The sequence below is a fragment of the Cyprinodon tularosa genome, unplaced genomic scaffold, assembly GCF_016077235.1.
Source record: "Cyprinodon tularosa strain WSP-4 unplaced genomic scaffold, ASM1607723v1 ctg533, whole genome shotgun sequence".
Lineage (NCBI taxonomy): Eukaryota > Metazoa > Chordata > Actinopteri > Cyprinodontiformes > Cyprinodontidae > Cyprinodon > Cyprinodon tularosa.
The window spans coordinates 409,943-425,507 of record NW_024039267.1 but is presented as its reverse complement, the minus strand read 5'-3'; the positions used below and the strand labels follow the sequence as shown (position 1 = coordinate 425,507).

Sequence of the window (15,565 nt, the reverse complement as noted above, 5' to 3'; positions counted from 1 at the left end):
AGTTTGCGTTACTGAGGTTTTTTACCCGGCAGGCTGGCTCCTTTGGGTGGTTTCCCCAAATATAGAGGTGTGTCAGAGTGGGGTTGTTTTTCAGAGCCTGAGCCAAGGAGCACAGACCTTGAGTCCTGATGTTGTTTGTGCAGACAGATAACCTGGAAAACAGACAGATTCATTACTACCAGACTGTCAGGGGGAAAACTAAGCATCTTTATTAGTGAGTCTGAACACTGGTAGTGGGTGAGGAAGGAGCAAAAAGTAAGGTTAATATGCGGTGGTTATATCTACCCTGAGCTCCACTGAAGCTGGACATCCTTTTTACAAACAATCACTGTAATTCTGTTTCACTTCATCCACAGCATGAAATGTTTCCAGATTGAGGGATTTTTAGGATGTAGTGTGGGCCTTCATGTGTGCAACAAGCTGAACATGGAGGAAACATATAAACTAAACAACCAGAGTTTAGTCTGACTTCTGATCCCAGGAAATATAGAAACTCTACAACCAAACAGATGGATTTTCTATAAACATCTTCAGGATGCAAGTCCAGCTTTCCAGAAATTTTTTTTAAAATACGCAAAGAAAAATGAAATCAATGTTGAGATCAGTGGCGGCTGGTGAAAAATATTTTTGGTGGGGCTGATATAGCCTAGTGTATGTCTCCAACTAATCCGGAATAAGAATTCGATTAAACAATTGGACAATACATACAATTTAACAGTAATGATTTAATTTACTATATAATAACAGTAACAGTGATGATTTGGGTCACTGTGACGGAGTTCTTTGGCCTCCAAGAATCCAGGCTCAGTCTGGTTACCGGTGTTGGTGATTTATTGAGCTCAAAAAATCAAAACAGGGTGCAAAAGAAACTAAACATGTACAAGATACTCTGGGCCTCAGCCTCCCTCCAGTTACCAGCAACGTAACAAAGAAACAGAAAACAAAAATTGCCGCTTTTCTTCCCACAGCCCTCATTAAATAGTTTAAGCCCCTCACCTCAGGCTCTGTTATTTCTGATTTCTTCTCATTAATCAGTTTTGTCCATATATTACCTCCACAAACAATTGATGTACAAAAACAAATAATTTTTACAACTTAATTCTTTTACACAGATTCATTGACTTATTCAATTACACCAAACTGGGTTTGAACCCAGCAAAGACGCCGCCAGACTGAAGATGACAAGTCCCCGTAGCATAAACACGTACACACACACACACACCCACACCCCCCACATACCACACACACACACGGCTAACCCCACTGAAATATTAAGTGTGCACCCTCAATACGCCAGCAGGTAACCAGGAACAGCTTGTGTGTTTTAAGTTCATGGAGCTAGTGATGGGCTATCTGAAGCCAGGCTTCGAGGCTTGTACCGAGTAATAAGGGGGCGTGTCAATGAAGCCCCGCTTCGAGGCCTGTGTTGTCTTGTTGAAAACCACGTGACTGGCAACAAACGAGGCCTCGCATTGCATTGGTCACGTGACTGCTTCATTTTGCGTGTCGGTATTCAAAATAAAAGCGCGATGAATCCTGTTGCTTCGTGGGTTGTAGTAGGTGGTTTGGTATCAGCAGAACAGTTTTCATCAGCAGTGGTTGAAATGGAGCCGTCAAAAAAGAGAAAAACCTCTCATATGTGGGAGTATTATGAGATGACAGATCACAACCTGAAACAGTGAAAAAAGTCCTATTCCTAAATAAAAACAATTAAACCTAAAATCCAGAAATTTCTATATTTTCTTTTGTTTAATCAGGAGATGCATCAGAATCACACATCAAAACCAGACTAAAAGCCATTAGAAGAGGCAAACTCTATGTGTAACTTAATATTAAGAATCAGAACTAGAACTCCTAGGAAGAGATGATTTTAAACACATTCTGTCTTTAAGGAAGCAAGTTTCAAGCTCAAAGTACACAGAGTCTCAGTTCTCAATACATTAAAGTAACACATCTTCATTGTCTAATAAGTCCATGACATAAAAGAAAACCTAACACCACCACTGATGGTCAAGGATTAGATTGGCTACAAATCATTTTAATAATTAAAACATGACAATTGAATAGGATTCTCCTCTTACTAAACATGAGTTTGGTGAAAACTTTGTGACAATATTGCATTTCCTAATATTTGGAAGTATGATCCAACTGAGTTACAAGGCTGTTACAGTTTCACCAGCAGATGTCACTAGTGAGTGATGAATGAAGCATCGAGTAATGAACTTTTTTTAACACTTTGCGTTGGAAAGCTTCATTGCTTCATGAGGCTTCACTTGCACATCACTACATGGAGCTACTGGTCTCAGCGCGAGTGAATTGGTCCTCACAAACACAGTATAACAGGAATGTGTGTGTGGCGCGCAAAGTTAGAGGATGTTTTAAGCGACGAGGTGGATTCGTCACAGTCACAATAACCATGACCATCCTACAACAGGGATGTTCTTCTGGCAAACGGGTAGATAAATAAGGATCTCACCGAATTTGGTGGAAGCTGCATCTTGGTCGTTACGTTCGCCATCTTCCCTCTAATTGTCTGCACCTGCGCTTGGGTTCAGAAGCCTGTAAAAGTGCAGTATTTTCAGCGCCCCAATACCATAAAGTTCCGAGATGCTGATTGGCCATTAAATTCACCTAGCAAAAGTACATGATTGACAGATTCTCTGCAAATGTGGGTCAGTCTGATCAGCGCCCCCAGAACAGAGACGGTAGGAGTCTGTCTGTGGAAATCCACAAATGAATGACAGTAGATAGCGAAATGTTGTTTATATAATTTGTTTTGCTTATAGGTACACAGTCTAGAGAGTAAAACTGACATTTATGAGTTAATTTCTAAAAATATATTTTACGTTTCTCTCTTCTTATCAGGGAGGGCGGTGCCCCAGCGCCCCCTATGGGCCGGCCGCCACTGGTTGAGATGCAGGACTAGATGTGGACTCACTCTCTTAGGACACATCCTGGCCTGGAGATGGCGTCGCTCAGGTAACCCGCGCCGACGTCCTCGATGCAGTTGATGGACAGATTCAGGATCTCGATGGCCGTTTTCTCTTTCAGCACCGAGGCGAGGTACAGAGCACCATCATGGGAAACACGGTTACTGCACAGATCACAGGAGGAGGTGGGATTCAGGATCCTGCTCCATCTTTTCTTGTTGCATGCAGGAAACCAGATGGTTTAATTCAGAAAAAGTTGAGTTTTGCTACTTTTCTGCTATTAGAAAACAAAATTCAGATAGTTTTCATAATAAAACTCGGCAGTATGGAGAAATCGGTACAAAATCGGCTGACAGGGAAGGGGGTATGGGAGAGGGGGAGAGAGCAAAGTACCACATGTCTGATTCAAACCCTGGTCAGCCACGTCGAGGACTAAGGCACATGGATCGTGCACGCTAACCAATGTGCAACCTGCACGTACAGTAAAACAATATTCCTAAACAAATGTTTGTAATGCAGAGAAAAACTTTTATTGCATGTATGAAATAGTAAAAAAATACACATTTTATGTGCATATGCATTTAATGATATGTATCCAATACAAAGACTTTTAATCATAAATGGAAAATATTTATATTCTTTGTAGAGTGTTGTTGGAATAATTATGTATAAGATAGTTAATGTTTGTTCTTATGATGTATAATGTGTGACATATTACTGTTCCAGAGAGGTGTTGCACAAGCAGTATAGGTCAACTATCAGGAAGTATTGCTCAGGCTTAAAGGAATAGTACACCCAAAACATGATTAGCCTTCATTTTCTACTCACCCCCATGCTGAACAACACTCTGGAGTACTTTTTTGATATCTCAAATGCATCTGGAGATCTGGGAGGCTTCTTGCTGTCTGCTGACATTCAAATAATGGAGGTCTATGGCGCCCGAGACAGAAAGGTCCATAAAAGTCCACAAAAAACGTGTCAATATTCCTCCATACTGCTCGTCCAATGTATTCCAAGTGTCCTGAGTGGGTAGCATCCAGAATTTACTCGAAACAAAGTCATTTCGAATGTTTTTAGAGCATAAACAGTAGTGTATAGGATTTCCTGAAAGCGCGCACATGCGCGATCACGACGCTACGGAAACCGCGGCAGACTAAACCAGCGCATTCAGCTCGGCAAAGAACTCATGCTCTTCCTCAACACTGAAGTCCTCAGACATTTTTCTTTCGTTGTTTCTTTCTTTGCACAGGTAAACAGCACATTTCTTCTTCTACGCTTGCATTATCGGCAGAGCAGACGCTGAATGCGCACTTTCATCTGGTTTGGTCTGCCGGCTTCCGTAGAATCGTGAACGCGCTTTCAGGAAATCCTATACACTACTGTTTATGCTCTAAAAACATTCTAAATGACTTCGTTTCGAGTAAATTCTGGATGCTACCCACTCAGGACACTTGGAATACATTGGACGAGCAGTATGGAGGAATATTGACACGTTTTTTGTGGACTTTTATGGACCTTTCTGTCTCGGGCGCCATAGACCTCCATTATTTGAATGTCAGCAGACAGCAAGAAGCCTCCCAGATCTCCAGATGCATTTGAGATATCAAAAAAGTACTCCAGAGTGTTGTTCAGCATGGGGGTGAGTAGAAAATGAAGGCTAATCATGTTTTGGGTGTACTATTCCTTTAACAAAACCAGGAGGTTCTCAGGCCATTTGACTGCAAGACATTTAAATGCAAATTAACCTATTCACTGAGGCTGCAAATTGAATTGTATTTCTTGTTTCCTATTCCTTTAGCGCAACCTCAGCTTGTGTAACTAGGGACCCCCCCTCTGACTTTAATAAATAGCAAGGACAAAGCTGAAGACCGGCAGAGTGGGGTGGAGATGTACCTGCATGTCTCTTCCTACTCTCCTCGCAAGTAAAAAGAATTCTGACTGTGTGCCTTTCTTTCCTTGTTTTACAGCATTTTAGGTGTTACAGTAGACCTGACAAGTGTTGTCTGAATTGCTGCTGAAAATAGGTTCAGGAAAGGGCAGATTTTAGAGTCTGTGTACCATTACTTCAGCTAATGATTAGAATACCATTTTAGTTGACAATTATTTTAATAATCGATAAATGAGGATTTATTCTTTCAGCCCTAATGCTTCTCACTGTAATATTTAACGAATCACCGATGGGAATAGTAGTGAGTCACACTGAATGATTAAAACAATTCAGGACGATGAGACGATAAATAAAGAGATAAAAGTGCAAAGATGTCTGCCCTCACACACAAAGCCTGCTTAATACAGCTATTATTTAGTATTATTATAATCATTATCATAGTACTTGTAAGGGAATCCTGAGATGAGCCAACATACCATTTTTTGAGACATGCATGTGCATCACAAATACATGCAGACCTTTGTCATGAAAATGCTTTCCATTAGATTAGATTGGAAATCATTTCCTGGATTCAAATTGTGAATCGATACATGTGAACAATAGGAAAGTATGGAACCTCTCAGGGTGAACTATTTTCACCCTTTGTTTTACATTTGTTAATGATTTTAGAGTCTGTGACGTTTGGATTTAATGAACTCAACTGAGCCTCCCCTGTTTCAAAGAACCACTGTCACAATGGTAGCAGAAATAAATGGAATCTGACTGTAACAATGAGTCATCATTACCTGTATACTGGCTAAAATAACAGTTAAACGCAGCATCTAGTTTTGTAGCTTGGTTTATTTTTGTGGTTTTGGGTGCAGTGGGTATATGGGGTGTGGTTCTTTGGTAGGCCACATCTTGTTTCCTTTTTTTTTAAAAAGGTAAATTGATTTCACTTTACAACATTTTGTTTTTGCTTAACCTAAAAGGGAAACGCATGGATTGAAAAGTTTGAAGTCATGTATGGTGTTTTCTACATTAAGTTTTGATTATTTATAGAAAAAATGAAAGACTTGTTAGCTGAAAACTCTTAAGGCTGGATCTATCAAAGGTTTGCGTGTATAAAAACGTGAGCTATTTCACTGCGCACGCTAAAAAATGTACAAACTGATCTATCAACAGCGCGCTAAAAGGATTTGGTCTTTAAAACGTGCTAAATAGCGCCTCTTATCCATTTAGTACTTTTTCTGCAATGAATATGCAATATGGGGCGTTTACACGCAAAAGTGCGTCTTGTGGGAGGAGAACATGTAAATATATTAATTTAGCACTCGCAAAGTGATTTATTAAACCTGAAAGCAATTTTGCTAACGGTATCTGACTCTATATTTAACACGTTTCAAAAGAAGGTGCAAATGGTCTGTATGCGTAATTGCGCACACATGGCAGCGGTTATTGTCGCAAGAAGGAGACATGGAAATGAAGCAAGGAGACGCAGAGAACGCATTTTTTCACACCGTGTGAATATTTTTGGAATGAACAAGGAAACGATCATCAAAACATCGTTTATCCAGCATTGCCATTTTGGAGCTGTTGGGGGAACTCCGAATAGATTTGGAGCCAGCCACAAGGAGGACCCACGCAATACCAGATATCACAAAACTCCTTGCAGCATTGCACTTTTTTTCATCTGGGATCTCCCAATCTCGTTTTTCAGAAGTGCTGTCCGACGTTCTAAATGCCATGTCGCCCTGACGCCCTACCGGAGAACCCCGACCTCCCCCCTGCGCATGTGGAGCAACATGCCAATGCTGCGGGGATGCGTACGCGCAGTAATCTCATCCACAGTCACTTCTTGTGAGCCATTTGGTATGTGCATTTTTCTACAGGCCAATACAAAACACCTGTTTTTTTTTTACTGCAGTGAAGTAGAAATTCAGCCACATACCACCTTAGGGAATAAAGGTTGCCAAAGTTTATATGGTTATATATATATATATATATATATATATATATATATATATATATATATATATATATATATATATATATATATATATATATTTTTTTTTTTTTTTTGGAGGGGTTGTCACTGTAAGATTAAAATTTCTTAATGCACTAGTTTGTACAAACTACTTTGCCGCAAACCACAAAACGTGCAAAACCATCATTTAAATAGGGTGTCTCCAACAGTTTTGCACCTGCCACCAGTTACGCAATCACTCTTGTTAAATCACCTGCAAACCATGGTTCAGCCCCTCGCGCAAAATTCCAGTTTGCGAGCGCAAATTACTGCACGCAAAATTGGATCTTGATAAATCCGGCCCTTAGAAACATGTTCTTCTTTTAACTGGTTTGGGTCCCACCTCCAAGACTACTTGGCCTCCTGACGAACACGTGACACTGACAAAAGTAGTAATAAATAAAAATTCTATGAAAATGAACAAATCAAAGTAAGACATTGATTTTTAATCACACTTCAACAGAATGATTAAAATCACTGCAATCAACCCATTCCTGTAACTGTCAGTGTGACTTCTGCTCCTCTCAGCAGGTATTCTGTGTCTCAGGTTTAAAGGCTGCCTTTTTCAGCAGCGTTTTTCAGTCCAGTGTCTTTGCCCTTTTTGGCTAAGAGGAAACTTTCTAGCTGTGTGTTTTGTCTCATGACCCTGTTGAAGACCCATGACCTGCGACTGAGAGCAAGCTTTATGAAACTGGGTAGAATCCCTCAGAGGTCTGGAGATTTCATTGGACCGTGCAGAGACTAAATAACCTTGTACCAGATAAAGCAAAGGAGTCCCAGAGCATAACAGAGCCTCCTCCATGTTTCACAGTAGGGACAGTGATCTTTTCTTGTCATGTTTCATTTTTCCTTGTGTAATCATAGAGCTGATTTTCAATTGCCTCATCCGTCTATAGGACTTCTACCATAAGCTTTGTGGCTGGTCAACACAGAGTTTAGTAAATTCCAGTCTGGCTCTTTTATGATTTGTTTTAAGCAATGCTTTTATCCTCCTTTGTCGTCCCCCATTAAGTCCACTGTGGCTCAAACAACAATGGATCTGACACTGATGACATTATTTTCGGCCTTTTCTAGGGATAACATCATTTTTGTTCAAGCCTGTTTCATGAATTTATTTTTAAAAATGAAAAAAAAAAAATCTAGTTGAAGCATGGGTGGAAATCAGTGTCTGACTTTCATTTGTTCATAATCATATAATTTTTATCTTTTTTTATCGTTTTTTTTTTTACTTTTGTCAGTTTCCAGTTAATTCTCTGACTGTTTTTGTTTTTTCTTTTTTAAGGGACACCAATAATTGTCCACTCCTTAGCGCCCCTCTGAATATTTACACTTTATACCCAACTGAGGCTGTTTGCATCATTTGTTTAGATGTGTAACAGTGTTGTATAAGGATAAAAAAAATGAATAAAGTTAATTTTTCAAATCATAAAAGCTCAAACTCAATGAGAAACATCAGGTTTGATGCTCTTTTAGTGTATATAATTATATTAGAGCCCTGTGTCATTTTAACGGGTACGTTTTAGTGCTTGGCCACGGCACACTTTAACACAACGTTTTTCTATTTTATTAGGTCTTTATTTTTAATAATTTTATCTTTATTTGCTTTATTTTATTTTTAGTTTTTTATACATCCTTAGTTTCGCATTAAACATTGTGTTGTGTGTTCTTTGTGTGCAGACAAGTTTTATACATGAGGCTCAGCGTCAAAGGACTAATATTTTTATTTTTTTTCATATTTTAGAGAATTCTACGGAGCCCCTCTGGTGACATGGTCAAAAAAAATGTTTAATTGTGGCCACGAAGTAGTATTTCGTGCGCACGAAGTAGTATTTCGCGGCCACGCAATAAGTATAACGTGCGCATGAAATACTATTCCGTGGCCACGCAATAAGTTTAACGTGCGCACGAAATACTTATTAATAATAGCCATAAATCCGCCCCTGTTTTCAGGCTAATGTTAACTGTAATGACTTATCTTGGACAGGCTGCTATGTAAACGGGCCTTTAGTCCTTCGTTTAGCTATGCTGCGGTTGTTTACACTACGCCTATTCCACCTAAAATAGCGTCTTAGCAACAAATGTCACGTGACTGGCGGAGACCGACTGGGTAAGCAAATCGAGCGCGCCTTAGACCTTAGAGAAGGCGCGCTCGATTTGCTTACCCAGTTGTCCAGGAATGATATTAATATTATTAATAAGTATTTCGTGCGCACGTTAAACTTATTGCGTGGCCACGGAATAGTATTTCGTGCGCACGATAAACTTATTGCGTGGCCACGAAGTAGTATTTCGTGCGCACGTTATACTTATTGCGTGGCCACGAAATACTACTTAGTGCGCACGAAATACTACTTCGTGGCCACAATTAAACATTTTTTTTGACCATGTCATCAGAGGGGCTCCGTAGAAGTCTAAAAAAAACTGAGTAGATATTTAACAAAGATACATACTCACCTCAAAATATCTTCGAAGATTAATTTAGGTCACTGAAAGCTTAAGATGTTCGATTCTAATGCTACGTTCACACAGCAGGAGCAGCAAAATCGCGTCTGCTGCTTCCTTTTTGCTGCTTGTACCAGTTAGTTCTGACGCGCGGCTGAAGCAGCTTTGCTGCTCTGGCTGCGCGGTGCAAAAGTGTGTCTGACACGCGTTGGGCGGAGCTACTCTATCCTTTCTCTGCCTTGCAGCTATATTTGCTGTGATCAGTGGGAATAAAGTAGTTTTAATATGTTTTTAAGTGAGAAAATACACCTGAAAACGTAATCAGTGCAGTCAGTTCATCCAGATTATCATCCTGCCTTACAATATTATTTCTGTCGGAGCCGCTCAGACCCCCACATACCTGCGGTGCAGCAGCCTCTGGCCGGGTCGCCTCCTTGCGGTTCACCACGGCAGCTGGAAGGTGGCTTTCATCTAAATAATCCAAACTGCAGGCACCAGGATAATAAAAGCGAACATATTCTGCTGGCAGATTTCGGCATTTTAAGTTAATTTAGGCGTCAATAAACTGTTTAAGAGGAGTGATCACAGCGCTCTGTGTCATCAGCGATGTGTCTCTCTCACGGCCAGCTCCCAGATCAGCTTCTCTGATTGGTTGACGCGGCGCGTCGAGCAGCAAAAATCCAATTTTTCCATCTCGAGCAGCAGCGCGTTTGCAGCACGTCACATGCGTCAGATGCTACAATACTCCTGACGCGCTGCTTCAGCTGCTCAAACGCGCTGCGCCTGCTGCTCAAAACGCGCTGCGGGACCTTTTGCTGCGCCTTGACGCGCGTTAACCATTGACTTTGCATGTAAACTCGCTGCTTCTGCTGCGCCTGCTGCGTCCGGTGTGAACGTAGCATAATCCTAATTCTCTGCCTCATTGTTGTCCGAACCTGATCAATGCTCCTGACCAAGCAATGAATCATGGGAAAAAGAAAGAGCTGCTTTTTTTTCCAAAGACCTCAGAACTAATAGGTTTCTCCTGAGAATGTCCTGAAATGAAGACTGAAATGAGAGCTTTAGACACAGACGACCACATGGCAGTGGTGGCTGCTCGCTGAAACAAGGGAGGCTAAATTATGTTAATTAAATCCAAACATCAGGTATTACATCAACAAATACTGAAACACATAAAAAACATCACTACAATGGGTGAAAATAGCTGTTGTGAAACGCTCTGCAATAATAAACTCCAGAAACGAACAGCCGAACAGCCAGCTCCATGACCCGCCCCCGCACCATAGATCCCCCTAAGAGGTTTAGCCTCACTGGAAGTGTCATATTTTGGCGTCTTATCCAATCAGAGCTCTACTTTCTCACTGCTTACCTCCTAAACCTCAGCAGGGGTTTCTCATAGCGGCTGACAGGCAGCGTCCTGCCGCTGTAGAGCAGAGGGGAGATTGCATCTGAGAGCTCAAAAAACAGCTGATTAATGCGCAACATACCCATGAAATCAGGTGCATTCTAGCTCATATTTATGATCTTTAATGACTACGTTTATGAGGTTTGACAATGCATATTTTGCCAATAATTTTACGAGATTTACAGGACAGCTCTAGCCTCCTAATATTTAAAAAGAAATTGCCACTGATAAAATGGAGTTCTGGCTTCTTCAAACACATTAAGGACTGGGTCAGCACTTTTTGCCCTCCCTACCAGCGCAGGTCCAGGTAGCGCAGGGTGTGGTTCCGCTTCAGGCCCTCTGCCAGCCTCTCCATGCCCGTGTCTGTTAAGCCCATCTTCCCCAGATGGAGCTCCACCAGGCTGGTGTTCACAGCAAACATCTTAGAAAAGTGTGTGGCCCACTCCTCCTGAAACAGAGTCACATCTGGGTTTCTGATGGTCTAAACCTGAACCTCCTGTCTGCTGCTTGGCAGGTTTGTACCTGGAGGCTCAATTGCAGTGGTCGACTCAGGTCAATAAGACGAAGAGTCTGGTTGTTTTCAATCGAGGTGCAAAAGGCAATCAGGCTTGAAATATCCTGCAGGTACAGAGCGAAGGTCAGAGGATGGGCTGATGAGAACAGACTGTGGGTCTCAGCCTTTGATTACCAGGTCACATTGGTCCAGATACAGCACCCGCAGGCTCCAGTTTACCGGCAGCATGTGGGCCAGGTGGAGGGCTCCAACTTCACCGACCTTATTCAGAGACAGCCTGAGGAAGACCAGGTTGCTGTTAGCCTGCAGACGCACAGGGAGGGATAATAGGTTTAAGCAGTTCAAATAAAGCATCTGGAAACTATTTTGTTTCATGATTTATTATCCTGCAGGGATTTATCATATTGTTGAAGGGAATTCATGGATTAATTGATTTTCATTAGAGTCCATTTCCCATTTAAAACATGAGCACAAAATTCCTCAATTAATTTATACAAAATGTTGATTGGCTTTAAATCTTGAACCCTGACAGAAGGAGAGCAAGAGTGTAAGGAGGGGCAATGAAGGTGAGGAGGAAAGGATGAAGGACACCAACTGGGATGGAGGGAAGTAAGGAAATATTTAAGGGTTTAATTTAGGAAGGAAGGAAGGAAGGAAGGAAGGAAGGAAGGAAGGAAGGAAGGAAGGAAGGAAGGAAGGAAGGAAGGAAGGAAGGAAGGAAGGAAGGAAGGATACCAACTGGGATGAAAGGAAGTAAGGAAATATTTAAGGGTTTAATTTTGGAAGGAAGGAAGGAAGGAAGGAAGGAAGGAAGGAAGGAAGGAAGGAAGGAAGGAAGGAAGGAAGGAAGGAAGGAAGGAAGGAAGGAAGGAAGGAAGGAAGGAAGGAAGGAAGGAAGGAAGGAAGGAAAGGGTGAAGGATACCAACTGGGATGAAAGGAAGTAAGGAAATATTTAAGGGTTTAATTTAGGAAGGAAGGAAGGAAGGAAGGAAGGAAGGAAGGAAGGAAGGAAGGAAGGAAGGAAGGAAGGAAGGAAGGAAGGAAGGAAGGAAGGAAGGAAGGAAGGAAGGAAGGAAGGAAGGAAATTAAGAAATAAAGAAAACAAGGATAGACAGTAGGGATGAGGAAGGGGACATTGAAGGAAAGGAAGAACGGAAGAAGAAAATAGATGTGTCCAAACGTCCGCCCTAACCACTAACCTCTAACCACTCTATCACTATATATCACTGGACCATATAGTGGAGTTTATAGTGAACTCAGTTAACTGACCACTCAGTCAGGTGATCAATACATTTTGCTCCCTGTTGGTCACGTTACTCCGCCTCCACGCATGGTTCTTGCATCATCCTTGAGCTCTCGCCAAAAAAACAAACACAATGATGCTTTGCTGAGGGAAATCTCTTGCAAGGTATTCTGGGAGGGGGGGGGGGGGTCTATCTGCTCGTCTAGTGACCATGGATGCACACTCCTTTTCAAGGTGCCACTAACCGTTTGGACACTCGTGTAAAATAGCGTAACTACTATATAGTGCCCTATAGCCGGACATTGAAACACAGCCAAAGAGAAAAAACACTCAAGAAATAAAGGAACACAAAATGTCTCAATGAGAGACAATAGATAAAAAGAAAGAACATGAGGAAAGAAAGAACAAGAAGAGGGACAGGAAACAAGGGAAAAACACAAGGAAGGACAGTAGGATAGTAGGATGGACACCATGGAGGGCAGGAGAGCAGGAAGGACAAAGACTGGATTAAAGGACACTAGAATGGAATAACACTAAGAAATAAAGCCAAACCTCAGAAAGCTAGGAAGACTGGTCCAGTATGAGGCAGAGATGTAATAAAGAAAGACTGAGAACAAACATTTAGACCTGGAGAACATTGAAAATAACTTTTCACATTTCCAGGTTGTTAACTGTATGTTTAGCTAGTGCTCAATGAGAACAGCATCATTAAACCCAGCACCCCCCAGTAATTAGGTCCACCACCTCAGCATGGAGGAGAGTGATCTGACTATTGGAGAACCTGACAGACCTTCAGGCAGATGGACAGGAGTTCAGCCCCCTTTGATCCAATGTTGTTAAACGTCAGGTCCAGATAGAGCAGAGCTGAATCCTGTTCACAAAAAACAACAACATTTATGGATCAAAAACCTGAAGACCCTGCTCCTCTAGAAACCAGACCTGGTTCATAACTGACCTCTTCCTGATTGCCTACCTCTAAAAGGTCAGCCAGGTGTCCAGCTCCTCTGTCACCTACATTATTATAACTCAAATCCAGAGCTGTTCAGATAAAAACGGTTAAAACAACATGTGGAGTTCAAGTTCTGTTGATCTAAACCTGGATGATCACCTGTAACAGTCCGGTTGCTATGTAGGCATTTTGACAGAGCAAAGACGTCATCGTCACAGAGTTTGTGACAGCCTCCCTGCTTGCTGTTACCGACTAGCTTCAGGCAGGGGCTCCTGTTACACAGAAAACCAGGACAGGATGGATAAAGAACTGGAGCCTCCTCTGATCCATTTATTTCTTCTTTTCCTCACATTAAAGCTTTTTGTCATCCTAGTTAATGTCTCTCCCTTCACCTCACTCAGCTTTGGATGGTTGAACATGATTACTGGTCCCAAACTCTTCCATCTTTAAATAAAATGTAAATCCCTTTTTATTTCCCACAATGGGGAAATCCTTTCTCTGCATTTAACCCATCTCCTTGGGGAGCAGTGGGCTGCCATTGTGTGGCGCCCAGGGAGCAGTGTGGTGTTAAAGGGGAACGCGTTTTTTTTTTTTTACATTGGTCCCTTGATTTTACGTTATTACATCATGTTCTACTCACCCATATGAGTTTTGTGTCATTTGGAGCCGTTCTGAAGATATTCTGTTAGGTTATAACCATGTAACGTCTTCCTGTGGGCAATGAGTTGAAGGCACAAACTAAACTGTTCATTATTTATTATTTATGGTACGCCAGCATTCAGAACATGTAGGCCAATCACTGTCCCCTTTATTCTGGTAAATTTAGGACTTTATTCTGGTCATTTTAAGGCTTTATTCTGGTAATTTTAAGGCTTTACTCTGGTAATTTTATGACTTTATTCTGGTAAATTTAGGACTTTATTCTGGTAATTTTAAGGCTTTATTCTGGTCATTTTAAGGCCTTATTCTGGTCATTTTAGGACTTTATTCTGGTAATTTTAAGGCTTATTCTGGTCATTTTAGGACTTTATTCTGGTAATTTTAGGACTTTATTCTGGTCATTTTAGGACTTTATTCTGGTCATTTTAGGACTTTATTCTGGTAATTTTAGAACTTTATTCTGGTAATTTTAAGGCTTATTCTGGTCATTTTAGGACTTTATTCTGGTAATTTTAGGGCTTTATTCTGGTAATTTTAGGGCTTTATTCTTGTAATTTTAGGACTTTATTCTGGTCATTTTAAGGCTTTATTCTGGTAAATTTAGGACTTTATTCTGGTCATTTTAAGGCTTTATTCTGGTAAATTTAGGACTTTATTCTGGAAATTTTAAGGCTTTATATTGGTCATTCTAAGGCTTTATTCTGGTAAATTTAGGACTTTATTCTGGTAATTTTAAGGCTTTATTCTGGTAAATTTAGGACTTTATTCTGGTAATTTTAAGGCTTTATTGTGTTAATTTTAGGACTTTATTCTGGTAATTTTAAGGCTTTATTCTGGTAATTTTAGGACTTTATTCTGGTAAATTTAGGACTTTATTCTGGTGATTTTAAGGCTTTATTCTGGTCATTCTAAGGCTTTATTCTGGTAATTTTAAGGCTTTACTCTGGTAATTTTTGGACTTTATTCTGGTAACTTTAAGGCTTTATTCTGGTAAATTTAGGACTTTATTCTGGAAATTTTAAGGCTTTGTTCTGGTCATTCTAAGGCTTTATTCTGGTAAATTTAGGACTTTATTCTGGTAATTTTAAGGCTTTATTCTGGTAAATTTAGGACTTTATTCTGGTCATTTTAAGGCTTTATTCTAGTCATTTTAAGGCTTTTGTAGTGGCAATTGTTTGTCAAACCAAACATCCAATTAAGTTCCAATAAGCCACTATAGGCACTGGGGTCACGTTTTCTTGACGCAGGCAAAAGAAGTGGAAGTCCAAACTTGTAGATGTTTAGTTGATTTATTTCCTATATTTTGTCACATTACAGAGTTCAAACTTTCCTTGCCCTGTTACCTCTCTTGCACTGGTAAAAACCCATAGGCCCCTAACCCAAATGCCTGCTGGTCCTTACCAGGCTCCTACAATTATAGAAAGTGGACCGCCCACATTTCTTCCTGTTTTACATAAAATAAGGAAAAATAATAAAACAACAAAAAATAGATGCACAAAAATGCAACAATTAACCTATAAATTAAGTC

The 15,565-nt window shown here is 40.7% G+C and overlaps 1 protein-coding gene across 1 annotated transcript in view; it reads right to left on the bottom strand.

The window, feature by feature from the left end:
- The window catches only part of lrrc34 (leucine rich repeat containing 34), a 33,797-nt gene that overhangs the window by 4,094 nt on the left and 14,138 nt on the right, over positions 1-15,565 (bottom strand). Inside the window, exons 3-10 of the mRNA XM_038304376.1 lie at positions 13,537-13,649; positions 13,402-13,466; positions 13,219-13,299; positions 11,359-11,487; positions 11,193-11,288; positions 10,964-11,118; positions 2,939-3,094; positions 26-152 (exon numbers count right to left, since the gene is read on the bottom strand). Of these exons, the coding sequence (XP_038160304.1) occupies positions 26-152; positions 2,939-3,094; positions 10,964-11,118; positions 11,193-11,288; positions 11,359-11,487; positions 13,219-13,299; positions 13,402-13,466; positions 13,537-13,649 (922 nt within the window). The remainder of the gene's footprint in view (positions 1-25; positions 153-2,938; positions 3,095-10,963; positions 11,119-11,192; positions 11,289-11,358; positions 11,488-13,218; positions 13,300-13,401; positions 13,467-13,536; positions 13,650-15,565) is intronic.